The sequence below is a fragment of the Sciurus carolinensis genome, chromosome 11 (assembly GCF_902686445.1).
Source record: "Sciurus carolinensis chromosome 11, mSciCar1.2, whole genome shotgun sequence".
NCBI classification, from domain to species: Eukaryota; Metazoa; Chordata; class Mammalia; order Rodentia; family Sciuridae; genus Sciurus; species Sciurus carolinensis.
In genome coordinates this window covers 71,718,555-71,741,396 of record NC_062223.1, presented here as the reverse complement: position 1 = coordinate 71,741,396, position 22,842 = coordinate 71,718,555, and the positions used below count along the sequence as shown (strand labels likewise).

Sequence of the window (22,842 nt, the reverse complement as noted above, 5' to 3'; positions counted from 1 at the left end):
ATGAGTCAATTAACATCTCGGTTAAGGCACAAAGATGCCTCAGCATTGACAGTGAGGTGTGGAGTTCAAGTCAGAAGGATCCAATCAGGATGGTTTCCTGTGGTGCGATTTTGGGGGCAGGGATCTCTGATCCTTAGTTACTGTATATTTAAAATGAAGGTAATAGGCACCTGACATGAGCACAGGTAACAAGACATGGAGGGACTATAACCTTTAGGGGCAACGTTTGTTTTCCTACTGTTCCCCGTCAAATGTTGCAAGGTAGCAGCATGTGCGTTTATATTCTCTCACATACACCTCCTTGAAAAAGACAGGGTTTACAGCCCTTTAAATTCTGTTGATTATAATAAAGAGTTGCTTCTGCTTTTCTGTAAGAATAAGGATAAAGACTTTTTTTTTACCCCCTAAGGGTATTCTGGAATAATATAAAGTGTCATTTTGACTGAATATTATTTCAGGTGGTTAATTATTTCATAAATATTGTGATAGATTTTTACTTTTTGTATTTATTAATTAGCAACATTAATTTGTATTTCTTCTTTCAAAATTAATAAGGCTAGCTAAAACTTCTATTGAAAATGTGCATTGCAACAGAGAAATATCGATTGTGTCTCTATACACTAAACAAAGATTCCAAAAAGAAAATTAAGGAAACAATCTCATTTGTAATAATATAGAAAAGAATAATTTCCTTAGAAATAAGTTAAACCACGTAGGCAAAAGATCTGTGCAGTGAAACTGGAATCAAGCTGAAAATATTAAAGATGACAAAATGACACAATATGGAAAGACATTCCATATTCCTGAATTAGAAGACTTGTTATTGTCAAAATGCCATTTTTAAAATAGCCATACTAATCCAGGTCATCTACAGATACAACCCAATCCATAGGTCACAATGAAAATATTTTTATAGAAATAGAAAAAACCAATCAAAATATTCATATGCAACCACAAAGGAAAATGAATATCCAAGATGATTTTGAGAAAGAAGAATAAAGGTAGGGACTCGTAATTATTTCAAAACACCTTATAAAACTGCAGTTCTTAAAACAACATAGTAAATTAGAACAGTGTGGGACATAAATAGTCATAGAGCAATGGAAGAAAACAGGGAGTTGAGAAATAAACCCACACTTATAGGGTCAACTGATCTTCAACAAGGGGGAAAATAATACACAATAGGGAAAGAATGGTCCCTTCGATATAAGATTTTGGTGAAACAGAATGTTCACATACAAATGAAAAAAAATTGGATCCTTTTGTTTTTTATTGATGCATTATAATTATACACCAGATTCATGGTGATGCATTCCTACATGCACAACACATAATTTGATCTATTTCACTCCCCTGTACCCTACTTTTCTCTTTCTTTCTCTGATCTCCAATTATTAGTCTACTTGTCTCCCTTACATTTTCATGAGGTGCCCTTTCTTTCCTTTTTTCTCTCTGCTTCCACATATGAGAGAGAACATATGACCCTTGACTTTCTGACTCTGCTTAATCTCACTTGGGATAATGTTCTCCAGTTCCATCTGTTTTTCTGCAAATTGCTTTATTTTTTCTTTGTGGCTTAACACAACTCTATTGTGTATATATGCCATTTTTTTTCATTCATCTGTTGTCAAACACCTAGTTTGTTTCCATAACTTGACTATTGTAAATTGTTGCTGCTAGAAAAATTGGTAAGCAGGTATCACTATTGTTTGCTGATTTTAATTCTTTTGAATAAGTATCAAGGACTGGTGCCAGCTGTGGACACTTCTAATATACAAAAAATGACTTAAAGTCATTTTACCTAAAACCATATAAAACTGTTAGAATAGATCCCAGTGCGAGCAATGCACTTGAGATCCTATGTATCATCTCTTACTTCAACAACATTCGGATGAAACAGACCCAGGGACTCCCTCTCTTCCACTCTCCAACCACCTTCACATCTCCTGGCCAAACACAACCACCAAGAGCACCTCCCTGCCTCCTGGAACCACCAATATGTTTGCTCTTTCTTGCTGTTTTTTTTTTTTTGTATTTAGTTCCTCCTTATTGCTGACAAAAGCTGTCAGAATCAACTTTGTTAGAATTCTCAACACTAATTAAAAGTTTTTAGAAATTAGGGAAATGGTTAATCAAGAAAAAACTAGCTGAACCCTCATAAAAGAGATTCTGGTATTGTTTTAACAATTGTAGTAAAATTCATATAATGTAGAATTTAGTTCAATGGCTTTTAGTGCATTCACAATACTAAGGCCATTAACACTGTATAATTCCCAAATCGTTTTATTTCACCCCCCCCCCAAAAAAAACTCATACATTTGAAGCCATCACTTCCTTCTTCAAAACCCTGGTAACCACAATTTTCTTGCAGATCTATAGATTTACCTATTCTGCATATTTCATAGGAATGGAATAATACAATACTTGCCATTTTCTCTTTTTAGACCTAACATACACTTCCAAGGTTTATCCATGTTGTAGCATGTTTTTGTATTTCATTCCCTCTAATGACTGAATAATATTTCGTTGTATGAATATGCCACATTTGTTTATTCATCAATTGTGAAGATTTAGTTTTTTTCTACTTTTTAACTATTGTGCATAATGCTGACATGAAAATTTCTGTAAAATTTTTTAACAAAGCTATGCTTTCAGTTCTTTTGAGTATATACTTGTCAATGGAATTTCTGGGTGGTGCAATAATTCTTTGTTTACTTTTTGTGGAAATTCCAAACTATTTTTCACAGTAGCTAAATCATCTTACATTTTTACCACCAATGTACAAAGGTTTCGATATTTTCACATCATCTCCAACATTAGTTTTTTATTTATTTATTTATTTTTATTGTACACAAATGGGATACATACTTTTTCTCTGTACATGAAGAAAAGGCACACCATTTGTGTAGTCATACTTTTACAAAGGATATTAGTGTTTGATTCATTTTGTTATTTTTTCCTTCCCCCCCACCCCTCCCACCCCTCTTTTCCCTCTATACAGTTCCTCCTTCCTCCATTCTTACCTCCTTCCTAGCCCCCACTATGTGTCATCATCCCCTGATCAGGGAGATCATTCTTCCTTTGGATTTTTGAGATTGACTTATCTCACTTAGCATGATATTCTCCAATTTCTTCCATTTGCCTGCAAAAGCCATAATTTTATTATTCTTTTTGGCTGACTAATATTCCATTGTATAAATATACCACAGTTTCTTTATCCATTCATCTATTGAAGGGCATCTAGGTTGGTTCCACAATCTGGCTATTGTGAATTGCGCAGCTATGTACATTGATGTGGCTACATCTCTGTAGTATGCTGATTTTAAGTCCTTTGGGTATAGGCCAAGGAGTGGGATAGCTGGGTCAAATGGTGGTTCCATTCCAAGTTTTCTAAGGAATCTCCACACTGCTTTCCAGAGTGTCCGCACTAATTTGCAGCCCCACCAGCATAAAGACATTCTAGTGGATATAAAGTGGAATTTCTTATAGGCATTTTAGCTATTGTTTTGTTTTGTTTTGTTTTGACTGGTGACTGCACTCAAGGGTACTTCAGCACTGAGCTAAAACCCTAGTTATTTTTATTTTTTATTTTGAGACAGACTGTAAATTGCTGAGGGTCTTGCTAAGTTGTTGAGGCTGGCTTTGAACTTGGGATCCTCCTGTTTATCCTCCTGAGTCACTGGGACTACAGGAGTGTTCCACCATGACCAGTTCATGATCGTTTCTGTTTGCACTCCCCTAATGACTAGTGTTTTTGAGCATCTTGTCATTCATTGCCCATTTGTATATCTTCTTTGGAGATGGCTATTAAAATCCTTTGCCCATTTGTTAACTACCCTGTCTTCGTTGTTGAGTTTTAAGAGTTTGTCACATATTCTGGATACTCAATCCTATTCATACCTGTGATTTACAAATATTCTCTTACATTTTGTCAGCAGTGTTTCACTTTTGATAATACCCTTTGATGCACACAATTTTGTTTTGCTTACATTTTGATGAAGTCCAATTTATTTGTCACCCACTCCTCACCCCCACCTTGCCACCATGCTTATGTTTTTGGAGACATATCTAAAACAGCATGGGCCAATCAAAAGGCATGAAGATTTCACCCTCATTTTTTTTCTAAGAGTTTTAAGATTGTAACTTTTATATTTGTAGTGCTAATTCGTTTTGAGCTAACTTTTGTGTACGGCATGAGATAGATGCCTTTCCTCCTCCCCCTCATCCTCCCTTGTCCTCCTCTTCCTTCTTCACATACAGATACCCATACTTTTATTACCTTCCAAATTAATTTTTATTTTTACAAACTAATAAAAATATAGGCTTTTCTTGTATTATCAAATTAAATAAATATAAAATTAAAATTAATTGTTTAAATATTTCTATTCTCACCATCAAATTATCATCACAGGGTTTAGCATATAATTATTCATAGTTTAATATGTATGCATAATAAACCTCCATTATACATTATTCTTACTATTTCACTACAGTTGTCATATCCCCAGAATAATATGAGTTAATTTTTTTTGCAAGAACAATTAAATTATGATATATTGAAATCATTTAATTTGTTTCAAGGTCAATATTATATTACTTTGGTTTAAGTGTGGATCTCTTACTGGTGGTTTTGCAAATGTTCTCAAATTTAATTTAATATGTATGCATAATAATCTCAAACTTCTTCAATGCTGTAATACTTCCCACCAACCTCACTGTGAAATAAACTGCACTAAAACCACAGTCCATCTTTTCTGATCCTTTTTAATAGTTCCTATCCTGACTTAGGGAGTACTAAGAATTCAATGATGTGATTTAAATGTAGACATGTAAAAACAAATTAAAGAACATGTGAGTCTTTCTTGCAAGTGATTGAAACATTCCGTACTTTGTGCTTTCAACTTGCTCACCACCAGGCCTTACACAGAAACACAATTCAGCAACAAATGTTAAACATTAATAAGTTTTCATTAAAGATAGCTTGTGGTCATTCTTATCTCCCACCCACTGTGTACATGCTAGGACACAAACACACAGATATAGATGCACATGAATAGGGTGATATCTTTATTTATGTACCATCCAATATTTTTTCTTCTCCCGTGGTGTTGATCCCCACACCAGCACCTCTGTTTGTGAGATAGGTTCTGAAATATTCTCTTGGGATATTTAACAGATTTTCCTTTAAAGGCTCAGTTCAACAACTGTTATCAAGGAATACGATTCTTTTTTTATGAAGACCCTGAACACCCTGACCAGACCACTTTCAGTGTTTTTCTGACCAGAAATCAGGTATTAAAGGGCATTCAAAAGTGGGGCTAGAGGCAGGACATTTTTTTAAAGCAGTAAGTTGCATTGGAGAGAGGTTTTGATTGCATGTAAGCTGGTCATGATATTTGCAGAAATACAGCTATGATTCCATTCACCATGTTTAAAAGCAGAAATGTTATGAAAGATTGTGTTTTCTTGGAAAATGTTTTTGTTTTTATGTCATTTTTCATATATTTTACTGGTTCATTATAGTTGTACATAATGGTGTGATTTCTGTTCCATATTCATATATGTGCACAATATAACAATAATTTGCAATATCATTCCCCACTATTTCCCCTCTGGAAAATGTTTTTAAAAACAATTATCAGGCTACAATTCAGTTAAAATTTCATGATGTTTGCTATTGTTATTTCTCTGATGAAATAGAAATAGTTGTGATGCAAGTCAGATAAAAACCACACCCTGACTGAAAGAAATGGGAATAGAGAATAGTGACTAGTCTTTGATCATAATCAGAACACTTTCCTGCCATACTGCCATCCTGCTGTTCCTCAGAATTGGAGTATAATTTTTCTTGGTTCATTTTTAGAAGGGCTTGGTCAGGATTGTGTTTTATCCATTTAGATAGCAGCACCTAACAGGAGGGACATTTGTCATGTTCAGAGAAGAGCATGGATCCTAATGATGGTCTAGTGAGGAAATAAATTCTTTATCTATGAGATTTGTGAAGGAGAATAGACATCAGATGATATCCGTGTTATACTTTATAAATGATGGTATTTGTGTATTAATGTTAGTATTTTAATACAGCTCTCTACATCCATGTAATAATATTAGTTAATTTTCCTTGAACGGACAATTACATTTTGACATGTTAAAATTAATCAAAAGTGATTTTGGGAAAAAGTCTAAATTATTTTGAGGTTAATACTGTATTACTTTGGTATAAGTAATTTGACAATTTGGCAAATATACTTAATATGGGACATGAAACTTGGGTAACAATTAAGTCAGTTTTAGTAATTAAAGGTACAGTTACAAAAGCACAAGAGATCCAAAGGTGTTTATGTTGTATTTAGGAAAGTTGTTCTTCAGGTTATAGTACAAGTAATCTTGAAAATAAATTTTCTTTTTAAATTTATGGATACCTATGCTTTCCCTAATTTCATTATTTGCTTTTATTGAAGGGTCACAGAGCCAAGATTGACTACTGAAGTGTATTAAGGAAAAATGAGTTGTGGTGCCCATTTTTTCTTAGCAACTTATGAACATTTAGTATTTTTTATCTAAATATTTATAAAAAATAAATTTCGAGATTCATTTTATTTGCTGATAATCAAGTATAAATGGTTATATGTATTCATATACCTATATGTGCACATAGGTACATATATCCACATAAAAGAATTATTATAACTTTTATTTCTTTTAATAATATCTTGGAAAATAATCTGGAAAACATAACACTGCATGCAAACATAAACCACACATTTACAAGCCTGTCAAAAGAAGCTGGATGACAATTTTGGTATTCATGGCAACATAGTATTTTATTATAAACACATTGTTTTCAAAAGGGGAATCATAAGGCTTTTATTAGCTTTACTATTATTTAAGATAAACCATTGGTGCTAAAGAAGGAACTGAGGATTAGTTAATACGTTGTTTATATGATGTAAAGGATAGTTCCATTTAAAAGAACTCAGTACTAACAAAGTGAGAAGAGAATTATTTCACTGTTTGATATTCGTTGTGACAGAACTTTGCCAAACCAGAGATGAAACAGTTGGTATATAAGCTTCAACTGACCCATACTAAGCCTTTTAAAATTGCTTTTCTGAAGTGATTATGATCTAACATTTTCTTGTTTTTATTTTTATGTTTTCTGAACTTAATATTTCTCTCATTTTTGGTCTGTTTTCATTATGTTAGCATGTTTTCTATCTATCTAGAAAATCTTGGTGCATACTTTGAGGGAGATTTACTTTTTTATGTATCTCCTTTTAATTGTATTCATATTTTTTTAAAATAATCACTCTGAAATGTGACCAATTGGTAGTATAGTTGAAATAACTTATTCTCAAACCAATGTACTTAAATTGCCTACTACATTATCCTTTTCGGCTATCTTGGAATTTCCCCTATTTTATACAATTTACATATATATAGATACACACACACACACACACACACACACACACACACACATATATATATATAATGAATGTATTTGTAATAGGAAATCTTATTGTTGGAAATGTGTGATACTATTAACAAAAATATTTGAGAGATATAGTTAAGGATAAAAAAAATAGATGCAGCATAAGAAAAATTTACAAAAAGAAAGAAAAAGAAAAGGATAAGAGCACAAGATATAATATTTGATTTAAATGTGTTGTAGAAAAATAATAAGGAAATGGTGGGAAAGAAATTATTCAAAATCAAAACAATAACATTCCCACAATCAAAGGTCATAGATTTCTAGACTCAAAAACTGAGTGAACAAATGTAGGTCTGTTATCTCCATCATCATCATCACATTTAGAATCATAGAACTGTTCAAATGTTTTCAAACATATGAGAGGGAAAAAAAGAAAAGCAATGAAGAATAATTTATATATATAAGGTCAAATTTCAGAATTTTTCTTTTAATATCTACATGGAAAGCTAGGTGACTGATAGACAAATGTTTTCAAAATATTGAGGGAAAAAACATTGAACCTAGAGTTCTAAAACCATCAAAATCATTAATAGAATAAACTATATATGGACAGTATTACACTCTCTCAGAAATAAATACAAGTTTCTCATACTAGCAAAGGTGCCAAAAGCATGCAATGGAGAAAAGATAGCCTCTTCAACAAATGGTGCTGGGAAAACTGGAAATCCATATGCAACAGAATGAAATTAAAACCCTATTTCTCACCCTGCACAAAACTCAACTCAAAATGGATCAAGGACCTTGGAATCAGACCAGAGACCCTGCATCTTATAGAAAAAAAAAGTAGGTCCAAATCTTCAACACGACACCCTAGGATCAGACTTCCTTAACATGACTCCCATAGCACAAGAAATAAAAGCAAGAATCAATAACTGGGATAGATTCAAACTAAAAAGCTTTCTCTCAGCATAGGAAACTATCAGCAATGTGAAGAGAGAGCCTACAGAGTGGGAGAAAATCTTTGCCAATCATACTTCAGATAGAGCACTAATTTCCAGAATCTATAAAGAACAGAAAAAACTCTACACCAAGAATACAAATAATCCAATCAACAAATGAGCTAAGGAAATGAAAAGACACTTCACAGAAGAAGATCTACAAGCAATCAACAGATATATGAAAAAATGTTCACCATCTTTAGTAATAAGAGAAATGCAAATCAAAACTACCCTAAGATTCCATCTCACCCCAATTAGAATGGCAATTATCAAGAACACAAGCAACAATAGGTGTTGGCAAGGATGTGGAGAGAAAGGTACACTCATACATTGCTTGTGGGGTTACAAATTAGTGCAGTCACTCTGGAAAGCAGTATGGAGATTCCTTAGAAAACTTGGAATGGAACCACCATTTGACCCCGCTATCCACTCCTCAGCCTATACCCAAAGGACTTAAAATCAGCATACTACAGAGATACAGCCACATCAATGTTCATTGCTGCTCAATTTGCCATAGCCAGACTGTGAAACCAACCTAGATGCCCTTCAATTGATGAATGGATAAAGTAACTGTGGTATGTATACACAATGGAATATTAGTCAGCCATAAAGAATTATAAAATTACGGCTTTTGCAGGCAAATGGATGAAATTGGAGAATATCATGCTGAGTGAGATAAACCAATCCCAAAAAACCAAAGACGAATAATCTCCCTGATAAGCGGATAATGATACATAATGGGGGGTTGGAGGGGGGCAAGAATGGAGGAAGGAAGGACTGTATAGAGGAAAAAGAGGGGTGGGATAGGTTGGGGAAAGGAAAAAATAACAGAATGAATCAAACACCATTACCCTATGTAAATGTATGCCTACACAAATGGTATGCCTCTACTTCATGTACAGAGAAACAAGATGTACCCCATTTGTTTATAATAAAAAAGAATTTTAAAAAAGAAAATATTTTTCATGTCCCCATGAAAATAAATAAAGAAGAAAAATCAAATCCACAAATACTAATGTAAACTATGTGGTAGATGAAAGGGAATTTCTGGTTCAGAATTATTTAGCAAACCTAGGGAACAGCTATATTTCAGAGGGAGGGCAGAAACTTTCCCAAAAGTAACTGATGATATGGGAAGAACCAGAAAAACAGAGAGTTTTAACTTTAAGGAAAATAATATTAAAAAATGTTTTATGGGACTGGGGAGATAGCTCAGTCGGTAGAGTGCTTGCCTTGCAAGCCCAAGGCCCTGGGTTCGATCCCCAGCACCGCAAAAAAAAAAAAAAAAAGTTTTATGATTCTCACAATCAGCTCAAAAATCTTCAGATGTCTATAACAAATAATAAACAAAAAGAAAATAATGAATAAACAATATTGGATGGTGAAGAAAATACATGTCTTATTCAGATACTTAGCAAGCAGTAATGCCTATATTACAATAAAATATAATTTTTTTTTAATTGTAAGCAAATGGGATACATGTTGTTTCTCTGTACATGGAGTAAAGACATACCATTTGTGTAATCATAAATGTACATAGGGTAATGTTCTTTGATTCATTCTGTTATTTTTTTTCCTTGCCTCCACCCCTCCCACCCCTCTTTTCCCTCTATACAGTCCTTCCTTCCTCCATTCTTGCCACCCTCCTTAACCTTAACCCTAAATCCAACCCTAATCCTAACACTAACCCCTCCCACCCCCCATTATATGTCCTCATCCGCTTATCAGCGAGATCATTTGCCCTTTGGTTTTTTGAGATTGGCTTATCTCACTTAGCATGATATTCTACAATTTCATCCATTTGCCTGCAAATTCCATAATTTTATCATTCTTCATGGTGGAGTAATATTCCATTGTATATATATGCCACAGTTTCTTTATCCATTCATTAATGGAAGGACATCTAGGTTGGTGTCACAATCTGGCTATGGTGAATTGAGCAGTCATGAACATTGATGTGAATGTATCTCTGTGGTATGCCTATTTTAAGTCCTTTGTGTATAGGCCAAGGAGTGGGATAGCTGGGTCAAATGGTGGTTCCATTCCAAGCATTCTGAGGAATCTCCATACTACTTTCCAGAGTGGCTGCACTAATTTGCAACCCTACCAGCAATGTATGAGTGTGCCTTTTTCCCCACATCCTCGCCAACAACTATTGTTGCTTGTGTTCTTGATAATCGCCATTCTCATTGGGGTGAGACGGAATCTTAGGGTAGTTTTGATTTGCATTTCTCTTATTACTAAAGATGGTGAACATTTTTCATATATCTGTTGATTGCTTGTAGATCTTCTTCTGTGAAGTGTCTGTTCATGTCCTTAGCCCATTTGTTGATTGGATTATTTGTATTCTTGGTGTAGAGTTTTTTCTGTTCTTTATAGATTCTGGAAATTAGCGCTCTATCTGAAGTATGAGTGGCAAAGATATTCTCCCACTCTGTAGGCTCTCTCTTAGCATTACTGATAATGTCCTTTGCTGAGAGAAAGCTATTTAGTTTGAATCTGTCCCAGTTATTGATTCTTGCTTTTATTTCTTGTGCTATGGGAGTCCTGTTAAGGAAGTCTGATCCTAAGCCAACAAGTTGAAGATTTGGACCTACTTTTTCTTCTATAAGATGCAGTAAAATATAAATTTTAAATAATAATTTAAAAAATCATTTTAGAGAAAACAGGAAGGAAGAACGAAATAGATGTGTAGTGTAGAAATGCAAAGGCCAGAGCAGGCAGAGAGCTAAAACAGGCGAGCAGAAATGCCGCCACAGTCAATGGTGGAGCTGGAGATGTTTCTATTGTTATTCTCCTTAAAGTACAAATTAATTAAAATAATAAGCACACATTCTGTGGCAAGAGGTAGGAAAAATAATTTAAAAAGAAAAAGCCAGAGAGGTGTTAGGTTTTGGACTGGGACACAAAGAAGCTTCATCTATTCAGTGCTTCTACTTAATTTTAAAATTATTGCTCAGATTTTAGTGTGGATTAAATGACTTAATGCAAACAAAATTCTTTGTAAGCTACCTGGTATGCAGCAATGATAAATAGGACCAATTAATTAAGAATAAGAATAGCAGTAAATGTATCCCATAATATCTGTATGTCACTGGTGAGATGATCACTGACTTTTCCTTAAGAGAATACCCAAATGGTGGCATGTAGAGTTAAAAACATTTACGTAGACAAAACACAAATATATCAGCATGATCACATTACACTTGATCAAAATTTATGAATACTGTATCTACATCCTTTTTGTTTTGAAATGATAGCAGAACCTAGTGAACAGTAGGTGCCAAATATATATAATTCATTAACTGATCAATGCATTCAAGTTAATGAATTAACAAATAATACATGTTGAGACTGTATTTAAGTGAATATTCCCTGGCATTTTAAGTTTGTTTATTTGATATTGAAGAGCACTATTTAACAAAGAAAAGTCAGAGACAACACAACTAAGACTTTTCTATTTTTCTAGTTTTCCTCATCTTGAATGGTTAACAACCAAAACAAACAAACAAAAACTAAACCCCGGAAGCCTCCTGAGGACTACCAAGCTAATCATGACGCCACTGCTGAATCAAACAGAGGTGACCCCAGTCTCATTCATTCTTAACGGGATCCCGGGCCTGGAGGACATGCAGGGCTGGATTTCCTTCCCATTCTGCTCCATGTATGTTGTGGCGGTGGTTGGGAACTGTGGACTCCTCTACCTCATCTGCTATGAGGACTCTTTGCATCGGTCCATGTACTACTTCTTGGCTATGCTTTCCCTTACTGACCTTGTCATGTGCACTGCTGCAATTCCTAAAACTCTCTGCATCTTCTGGTTTCATCTCAAGGACATTGGATTTGATGAATGCCTGGTCCAGATGTTCTTCATCCACACCTTCACAGGAATGGAGTCTGGGGTGCTCATGCTTATGGCCCTGGACCGCTACGTGGCCATCTGCTACCCCCTGCGCTACTCGGCCATCCTCACCAATGCTGTCATTGCAAAGGCCGGGCTTGCTACTTTCTTGAGAGCAGTGCTGCTCATCATTCCCTTGATTTTCATCACCAAGGAACTGCCCTATTGCAGAGGCACCATGATACACCACACTTACTGTGATCAGCTGTCTGTAGCCAAACTATCCTGTGGAAATATTAAGGTCAATATTATCTATGGTCTTATGGTTGCCCTCCTTATCGGAGGCTTCGACATCCTGTGCATCACAGTCTCCTACACCATGATCCTCCGGGCGGTGGTCAGCCTCTCCTCTGCAGATGCTCGGCAAAAGGCCTTCAGCACCTGCACCGCCCACATCTGTGCCATTGTCTTCTCCTACAGTCCTGCCTTCTTCTGCTTCTTTTTTAACCGCTTTGGGGGCCACACAATCCCTCCATCTTGTCACATTATTGTGGCCAATATTTATCTGCTTTTGCCTCCCACCATGAACCCTATTGTCTATGGGGTAAAGACAAAGCAGATAAGAGACTGTGTCATAAGAATCCTTTCGGGTTCCAGGGACACCAAATCCCACAGTGTATGAAAGACACATTTGTTGGGAAAAGGGAAGAGGATCCAGGGAATGGGAGTAGGAAAAAAACAATACATTTTTTCCAGTTATTTAGTCAGGAGATAGTGACGTCTTCCTAAGAGTCCCATTTTGTCCATGACAAGAGGGTATCCAGTACATTCTTATTGTCTTCAAATTCCAAGTCAGTAACGGGTCCTTTCTCTGAGTTTTTCTTCTCTCCAATGCTATGAAGAACTGTCTCACCTTCAATCCAAATTTCTATCAACAAACATGAGGGAAAGTGGATTCAATTATCAGTAGATGTGTACGGAGGATGGAGATCATGAGATCATAGGCTAATTTGTGCTGTTTTCAGATAGTGATCAAAATTTCCAGTTTGAAGGATACTTGTAACCTTCCCCTGGAAAATGCCTGCTATCATTACCAAAATTCCTCTCCTGTCATGCTGTCTTCTTTATGAATAGGCTATGAAACACATATGAGAACCTTAATGTGAAATTCCAGTTTTTGGAGTTTTAATTTGGAAATAAGTCATCTGACCACATTTCTCCCAACCTGATCCAAACAATACACTTTCCCAAAGACTAATGAGGTACATGGTTCTTCCCAAGATCATCTTCAAAATCAAACAGACTCAAAAGAGAGAGAGAATTCCTTTACTCATATTAAGAAAAATAAAAATAAACATTATTTTAAGATTATAGTATAAGGGAGGAACAAAAATATTTATCTTGCCTTCTTCCTATTTGAGAAGGAAACTCAAGAAATAGGCTACATTCTCTAATTTTTAAGATTTTTACAAATTAATAGAGGACAGGCTTACAAATGGTGATTCGATGTGATTCTACATTATGTACAACCAGAAGAATGAGAAATTATATTCCATTTGTGTATGATGTGTCAAGAGGCATTCTACTTGTCATATGTAACTAATTAGAACAAATAAAAAATAGTGGTTTGATTAATATCATCAAAATGATGCCAAATAGCAGTACACAATAAACACAGTGATTTAATCTCTCTCCATTCAACAAATAAGAATGCACATTTATTCCCCTGATCAATTTATGTGTATTCACAAATTTCTAATTAATGATGACATTTCTTTCTGTTATTCTCATTTAAAAGTTCTACAAAATGGTAACCCCACCACTCAAAATACAATTACCCCTTTCTTCACTTTCTTCACCAAAACCACTCTTTCTGAACCTTGTCATTCCTACAAGTTTGAATTGCTTTGGTCAATTTAACCTATGCCTTCCATGTTAAATTGTATAGATTGTTCTCTGTTCTCATCTAACAGCACCTCTCAGAAACACTGACTATCAAAAAAAAAAAAAGAGAGAGAAAAAAAAAGAAACTCTCATTTATTTATTTATGCTGCCTTGAAATAGGCTTTTTACTTCAGAAACACTAATCATTGCATATTTTTCTCTGCTGAAGATGCATCACAAGCACCATGAGTTTCGTGATGACATTGAACATCTCTGTCTTGCTCTTGAAGCTGATGGGAATGATTCTAAATAGCTGAGTGTGGTGCATGAAGGTTTTTGTACATATATTTTACTAAGCTAAAAAGACTTCTTTTTTCAACGGAACATTTTTCTTATAAATCAGCATAGAAATTTATAAAATTATGTTCTATGATTTGTATGCATATTAAGATAATTCTAAGATTCTTAATTTATTTTTAATATTGTAAAGATATATAAAAATGAACTTTGCCTGGTAAGTCATGCATTATCATTGGGGTGAACATTCTGGGATCATAATCTCATTACAACACATTGTTATGGATAACTAACCTTTCATTTATATTTTTATAAAATCATGAAGAATCTATGTGCATAATTTTATTTATACTGCCTATAATGAAATTGCTTTTGAAATTAATATTTTAAGTGCTTTGCAAAATGAATTGAATATCTTTTCCTATTTTACCAAGTTCAAGAATAATCTGTCTTGAAGTGTACTCATCAGAATAGAGTAACAATATGGGCCTGTTGTTTTTGATAGCATCTTTCCTTATTAGAGAAAAAACAGTGACCTGTATAGGTTTGGATGGGATATTAACTTCTTTAATAAATTTACTCTATTTGTGTTTTTATTTCTTGTGTTACTTTTTATTGTCAATTTTGTTAGCAGCTACTGTTTATAATTTAATGGACATTCTATATTGAGCTCATGTAGTTTATTTCCTGCAGGTGCTTTTACTTGGGAGGGAGCTCAAATGTGACTTACATTCTCATTTTTCCTTATTTACCAGAGATGTATTTATATTAATAATATTTTTACAAGTAAACTTTTCTTTCCACTAATGTTCCCTATTTTTATGCTTTACCTCTGATTTTTGTTGCATTAATTCCTGTTCTTGTCATTTTTATTAACACACATTACTTAATTGTAAACATTAATGGATTTCATTGTGGCATTTCCATACATGCATGTATGGAGCTTTGTTCTGGTCTATCCTCCTACACCCTGATCCCCATGTAAATTATTTCCTCCTCTACTTTCAGTATCCTAATCTTTGTTGTTGTTTCCATAGGTGAGCAAAAATACAATATCTGTCATTCTATATCTGGTGTATTTTGCTTAATATGATGTCCTCCATCCATTTTCCTGCAAATGAAAGTCTTTTGTAACTCATTACATCTGAATGACCTTTATTCTGTATCTATACAATGGATTCTTTACACATTAATCTGTTGACAGGCTCATAAGCTGATTCTACATCTTGGCTCTTGTGAATAGTGCCAAGATAAACCTGGGCATGCAGTTTATCTCTTTTGGATTCTGATTTCATTCCCTTTGTATATATACCTGGGAGTGTTATAGTAGGATTATTTGGTATTACTTTTTTAGTTTTTTAAAGAGTGTTCATATTGTTATCCATAGTAGCCGTGCTAATTTTATTTCCACCAACAATGTTTAAGGGTTCCTTTTTCTCCACATCTTAACCAGTATTTGTAACTTTGTTTTTGTTGTTGTTTTAAAACAATCACCATTCTACAAGGGTAAGATGGATAATGTAGATTTCATTTCTCCACATTTTTTTTCTTTTTTTTTATTGTAAATAAATGGGATACATGTTTCTCTGTTTGTATATGGAGTAAAGGCATACCATTGTGTAATCGTACATTTACATAGGGTAATGTTGTTTGATTCTGTTATTTTTTCCCTTCTCCCCCACCCCTCCAACCCCTCTTTTCCTTCTATACAGTCCTTCCTTCTTCCATTCTTGCCACCCTCCCTAACCCTAACCCTAAACCTAACCCTAACCCTAACACTAATACCTCCCATCCACGATTATGGGTCATCATCCGCTTATCAGCGAGATCATTCTTCCTTTGGTTTTTTGAGATTGGCTTATCTCACTTAGCATGATATTCTACAATTTCATCCATTTGCCTGCATGTGCCATAATTTTATCATTCTTTATGGCTGAGTAATATTACATTGTATATATATATACCACAGTTTCTTTATCCATTCATCAATTGAAGGACATCTAGGTTGGTTCCACAATCTGACTATGGTGAATTGAGCAGCTATGAACATTGATGTGGCTGTATCTCTGTAGTATGCTGATTTTAAGCTTTTTGGGTGGATATCCTCTCACTGGGTGGACCTGCTCCCAGCAGCTGGCTGTAGATCGCTCCTGCCGCCAGAGGGAGCAGGGCTGCTTGGGGAAGTCTTTTGCTGCCCTGCCCTGGTCCCAGAAGCCGCCTGCAGGTTGGGGCCCACTGCTGGATCCAGGGCTTGGCGTTGGCTCTGTGCCAAAAAGTTCTCACTGGGCAGACCTGCTTCTAGCAGCTGGCTGTGGATTGAGGCTGCTGCCGGAGAGAGCAGGGCTGCTTGGGGAAGACTCTTGCTGCCCTGTCCTGGTCCCAGAATCTGCCCCTGTCCAGGCCTGTTGCCAGCCAAGCTTCACAGGGTGGGAGAGACTCACCACGTGGCTCTATGCTGGTCTGAGTCTCTCAATACCTCCCCTTCTTGAATCCTGAGTTCTGGAGTGGCGGGAGATGCAGCCATCCTCTAGTCCGCCATCTTGGATCTCCCATTTCTCCACATTTTTACTGGTGCATTATATAGGTGTACATAATGATGAGATTTTTGTTGCATATTGTACAGGTAAGTAATATAACTAAATAATTTGGTCAATAACCCTCCCAAGTATTTCCCTTCACCCTCCCTTCCTCCTACCCCCAGGCCCTGTCCTTTATTATATTAATCTCCCATGCATAACCCCCCCACCACACACACATCTTTCTTTTCCTTTTTCCTTTCTAGCATTAACAAATGAGAGAAAACATACAACCCTTGACCTTCTGAGGTTGGCTTATTTTGCAAATGACATAATTTCATTTTTCTTTATGGCTGTTTTGATTTACATTTCCCTGATGGCTAAAGATATTGAGCATTTTTCATCAACCATTTCATTGTCCATTTGTACTTTTGTTGTGAAGTGTCTATTCAGGTCATTTCCCCATGTTTATGGGATTATTTGGGGTTTTGTTATCAAACTTTTTAAGTTCTTTACTCTGGATATAAATCCTGCCAGATGAATAGCTGGCAAAGACTTCCAGCCATTCTGTGGGATTTCTCTTCACTCTGTTGAACGTTTTCTTTCCTGTACAGATGCCTTTATTTTCATGTAATTCCTTTTGTCAATTATTGGTTTTGTTTCCTGGGATATTCATGTCCTATCCAGGAAATCACTTCCTTTACCAATATCTTCAACTGTTTTCCCTACATTTTCTTACAGTGATTTAAAAGTTTCATGTCTTACATAAAGTTTCATGTCCTTTGATCCAGTTTGAGTTGGTTTTTCAACAGGGTGAGAGATAAAGGTCTAGTTTCAACCTTTCACACGTGAATATCTAATTTTCCCAGAACCATTTGTTCAAAAGGCTGTACTTTCTCCAGTATATGTTTTTGACAACTTTGTCAAAAATCAATTGTCTGAAGATGCTTGGATTTATTTCTGGATCCATTCAGTTCCATTATTCTACAGATATGTGTTTATGCCAATTCTAAGCTATTTTAATTGCTGTGACTCTGTATTGTGTATTAAAGTTAGGAATTATGATGCTTCTAGCATTGCTATTTTTGTTCAGGATTGCTTGGCCAGTTGATGTATTTTGTGTTTCCATGTGAATTTTAACTGTGTGGAAAATGTCATTAGTATTTTAATGGGAATTGCATTGGATGTATAAATCACTTTGTGTAGTATGTACATTTTAACAATACTCATTTTGCAATCTATGAATATGGAATATATTTCCACCTTTTAAGTGTCTTTTTCAATTTTTATCTGTAGTGTTATGCATTTTTTTTTTTTTGGTCAAGGTCTTTCAAATCCTTACTTAAATTTATTCCTAGACATGTTATTAGTATTTGGGGGCATTGATTGACTTCTTGATTTCCTTTTCAGTGAGTTTATTATTGGTATGTAGAATAACTACTGATTTTTGTATATTGATTTTGTATCTTGCTGCTTTAATTTCTTAATCAATTCTAAAAGTTTTTTGGTGAATTTTGGCATTGTCTGTGTAGAATTACATCATCTACAAACAGAGATAATTTGACTTCCTCCTTTCCATTTGTATGTATTTTATTTCTTTGTCTTGCTGTCACATTGCTCTGGCTAGAATTTCTAGTACTATATCGAATAAGAGTGGTGAGAATGGATGCCCATATATTGTTGGGGTATGATCCTTCTCTGCCATTGTCTTAATCATTTTCTATCTTTTTGAGTTAAATCACCTGCTTTTCATCTAGTCTTTTGTATTAAATATTTTCTTTGCCATTATGATTTTTCCTTTTACTTTCCAATAAAAATATAATATTTTCCAGGCAGTTATATTTTCTTTCTTGTTCAGTATAGCAATTTTGGTATCCATAAAAATGCATGGTGCATGTGAGTGCACACACACCCCACCCAAGTTCACATACTAAAAATGAGCACTCAATGCATACTTGTAGAATAAATAAATAAATGCACTGGATGAAATCACCAATTTAGTAAAAGTGTCGAGCAAGTAATACAAGAAGAAAAGGGATTTTCAAGGGATCTGCAGACTCAATTCTGAGGAGAAATATTTAAAAACTTGAAAATAGAATAAAGTCCGCTTTAAGGTGTTTGAAAGAAATGAATAGAGTGTGAAAAGAATTACAGGTTTAGAAGTTCTCTGAATGCAGAGGAAGATGTTGCATAGGACAGTAGTAGAGGAGTTTATTCTTTGTTCTATTTACTTATACAGGTCAGTAGAATGCATTTTGATTCATTGTATATGAATGGAGTACAAATTTTTATTTCTCTGGTTGTACACGATGTAGAGTAACACTATTCATGTAATCATACATGTATATAGGGTAATTAAGTTTGTCTTATCCCACCATCTTTCCAACTCCTGCCCCCTCTTCTCCCCTCATTTCCCTTTACACAATCCAAAGTTCCTCCATTCTTCTTTTACCTCCCTGCCCACCCCTGTTATGTATCAGCATTCACTTACCAGAGAAAACATTCGGCCTTAGGTTTTGGGGGATTGGCTTATCTCAACATGATATTCTCCAGCTCCATCCATTTATCTGCAAATGCCATAATTTCATTATTTTTTATAGCTGTATAATATTCCATTGTGTATATATACCATAGTTTCTTTATCCTTTCATCTATTGAAGGGCATCTAATTTGGTTCCACAATACAGCTATTGTGAATTGAGGTGAAGGTGGGGTTCTCCCTCTTGTTGGAGGTCAGATCTGGTATGGCCAGATTCGCCACACCCACTTCCTTTTGAAAAGAGTATTGCTTTTGTGTATCTATTGATTAGATAAGTTTATTGGTACTTAGTTGATTTATGGCCATCACTGTCCTCCGACAGTTAACCCTTCCCTCATCTATGCTGGACGTGGCTGAAACCCCTGCATATACTAACTGCAATCTCAAACACGTTTAATAATATTGTATGTATCTGTTTCTGTATTTATAACATGTAAAAAGAATGGCATATAACTCAATGAGGGTTGTTATCAGGATTATTTTTTAAACATGTAACATACTTATAGCATATAGAAAGTACTGTATAAGGACTTATTATTTTTATTGTGAAATAGATAAAGTTAGATCCTGGATCTAACTTGCATGTAGGTAAAGTTATCAGTTGCAGGAAGTAGTTTAGGAAAGTGTGTTGCTCTATGCTACTAAACTATGCATATGTATCAATAAGCTTGTAACATAAAAAATTAAAAGATCTTGTGGATTTCTGATTTGTATATGTTTATGTGAGGTTGACAGGGAGGGAAGGAGTCTTCTGAAGACTGTTCCTAGGGTTACCCAGAGAGGATTTTGTGACTCTGCAGCCTATCAGAGAGATAAGAGCCTCATATCCCCTTCCTTTCTGTAACACAGTTCAGACTATCTAAGTCAAACACAGAGAGATGTAAGAACTTCAAGTGTCTCTCCTCTGGTGGCTACTCAATTGATCGCTCAGTATTAATTAATCTTTAGTGCCTCCCGACCAAATTATTTCAGAGTTGCCTTCTCTTACTTAAAATTGGAAAAATCCCAGAGACACAATTTAAGGGAAATTATATATGTATATGTATATACATATCTTAAACATTTGGGGGAGAAACTTTGGATTATGTAGAAGGAAATGAGAGGGAGGGGTGTATGAAAAATGATGGAGTGATAGACATCATTACCCTGTGTACATGTATGATTACATGAATGGTATGAATCTATATCATGTACTTCCATGGAAACGAAATGATGTACCCCATTTGTGTACAATGAATCAAAGTGCAGTCTGTAAAAAAATTTAAAAAAATAATTAAAAAATATGGGAAGAGGTTTTCACATTCTGCTTTTCTTTCAACACGACTTCCTAAAAGCTTTCCTACTTGAGGCCTGCTATTCCTTTCTTCTTGCCTATTTCTCCTTTTTGGAATGGGAACGTCAATACTATCTTTGACCTAGTCTTATTATAGAAGTTCATAACTTGTTTGATTTCACAGGCTCACAGCTGGAGGACAATTTGCCTCATGATTAATTGTGCCCCAAGTCTTTTCCATATCTGATGTAGATGAGACTTTTGAGTTGATCTGGATAGAAGGAAGGCATTTGAGACTATTAGAATAAAATGAATAATGTTTGCATGTGAGAAGAACATGAATTTGAGGACCAGATACAGAATGGTATGGTTTGAATGTGTCCCTCAAAGTTCATTGGTTGGAAACTTATTCTCCAATACAACAGTATTGAAAGCTGGGATCTTTAGAGGTAATCAGGTCAAGAAGATTCTGCTTCATGAATAGATTAATGCCATTATATGGCGGTGAGTTCATTATTGCCAGAATAGGGTCCTTCTAAAGGATAAGTTTGTCCTCACCCTTTACCCATGTGATACCTTCCATCATGTTATGATACAAAAAGAAAGCCCTGACCAGATGTATATCATTGAAATGTACTCTCCAGTCTCCAGAACTGTGAACCAAATTAACTTCTATTGTTCATAAATTGCCCACTCTGTGGTATTCCATTATATCAGCAAAAAATGGACTTAATGTTACTTTCTTCTATGTCTTTGACTTTCTTCCATATAATAATCCCATTCTCTTTTTATTGAAATTAGACAATATGGATCAGGTCTTAAAAGTAATTTATCTCAAATGCTTTGACAATTTTATATGCACAATGATATTATTATTATCTTATTTAAATATAAGCTCTTGGGAAAGAAAAAAATTGTGGATACATCAGATTTCTGGTGCCTCGATATTAGACATATAAAATTTACTGTGTCTGAAGGAAGACATTTGACAATTACAAAAGTGTTAAACAGAATTAACATATGATACAGCAATGTGAATCCTAAGTGTATACTAAAAATAATGGAAAACAAGTGTTAAAACAAAATCTTGTCCCTGAGTGTTTATGGTAGCATTACTAGCTAAAATGGATAAACAATCTCCATATCCATTTGTTAAGTAATGTGTAAACAACAGAGATGTATCTATGAAATGGATCAATATTCTGCCTAAAAAAGAAATGACCTACTGGTACAGCTTGAAATACATATGAAATTCAAAAAATTCTATTAAGTAAAGAAAGCACTGGTGGAGTTGCAAATTTGTGCAGCCACTCTGGAAAGCAGTATGAAGAGTCCTTAGAAAACTTGGAATGGAACCACCATTTGACTCAGTTATCCTCGGTTTCCTTGGTTTATACCCAAAGGAATTAAAAGCAACATACTACTGTAACACAGTCACATCAACGTTTATAGTAGCTCAATTCACAATAGCTAGTTTGTGGAACAAACCTAGATACCCTTCAGTAGATGAATGGATAAATAAACTGTGGGATACATACACGATGGAATATTACTCAGCCATAAAAAGAATGAAATTATGGCATTTTCAGGTAAATGGATGGAGTTGAAGAATATCATACTAAGTGAAATAAGCCAATCTCAAAAACCAAAGGGTGAATATTTTCTCTGATAAGTGGATAATGACACATAATAGGGGGAGCCAGGGGGGTAAGAAAAGAATGGAGAGACTTTGGATTGTGTAGAGGGAAATGAGGGGAGGGGAGGGTCAGGGGATAGGAAAGATGGTGGAATGAGAGAAACATAATTATCCTATGTACATGTATGATTACAGAAATGATGTGACTCTGCATTGTATGCAACCAGAGAAATGAAAAGTTGTACCCCATTTGTGCACAATTAATCAAAAGGCAGTCTGTAAAAGTAAAAATAAATAAATTTTTAAAAAAGAAAACAGACAAAAATCTACCTATTTTGTGATTTCATTTACATGGTTGTCCAGAATAAGTTAAATACACAGACACAAAAGGCAAATTTGTTTTTGCATGGGTTGGGGGCACAG

At 34.9% G+C, this 22,842-nt stretch overlaps 1 protein-coding gene across 1 annotated transcript; it reads left to right on the top strand.

The window, feature by feature from the left end:
* The first annotated feature begins 11,987 nt into the window (after positions 1 to 11,987).
* On the top strand, positions 11,988 to 12,956 carry LOC124960152 (olfactory receptor 52N4-like). The gene has a single exon (XM_047518724.1). It carries the CDS (start codon positions 11,988 to 11,990, stop codon positions 12,954 to 12,956), a length of 969 nt encoding a protein of 322 aa, XP_047374680.1.
* The last annotated feature ends 9,886 nt before the right edge of the window (positions 12,957 to 22,842 follow it).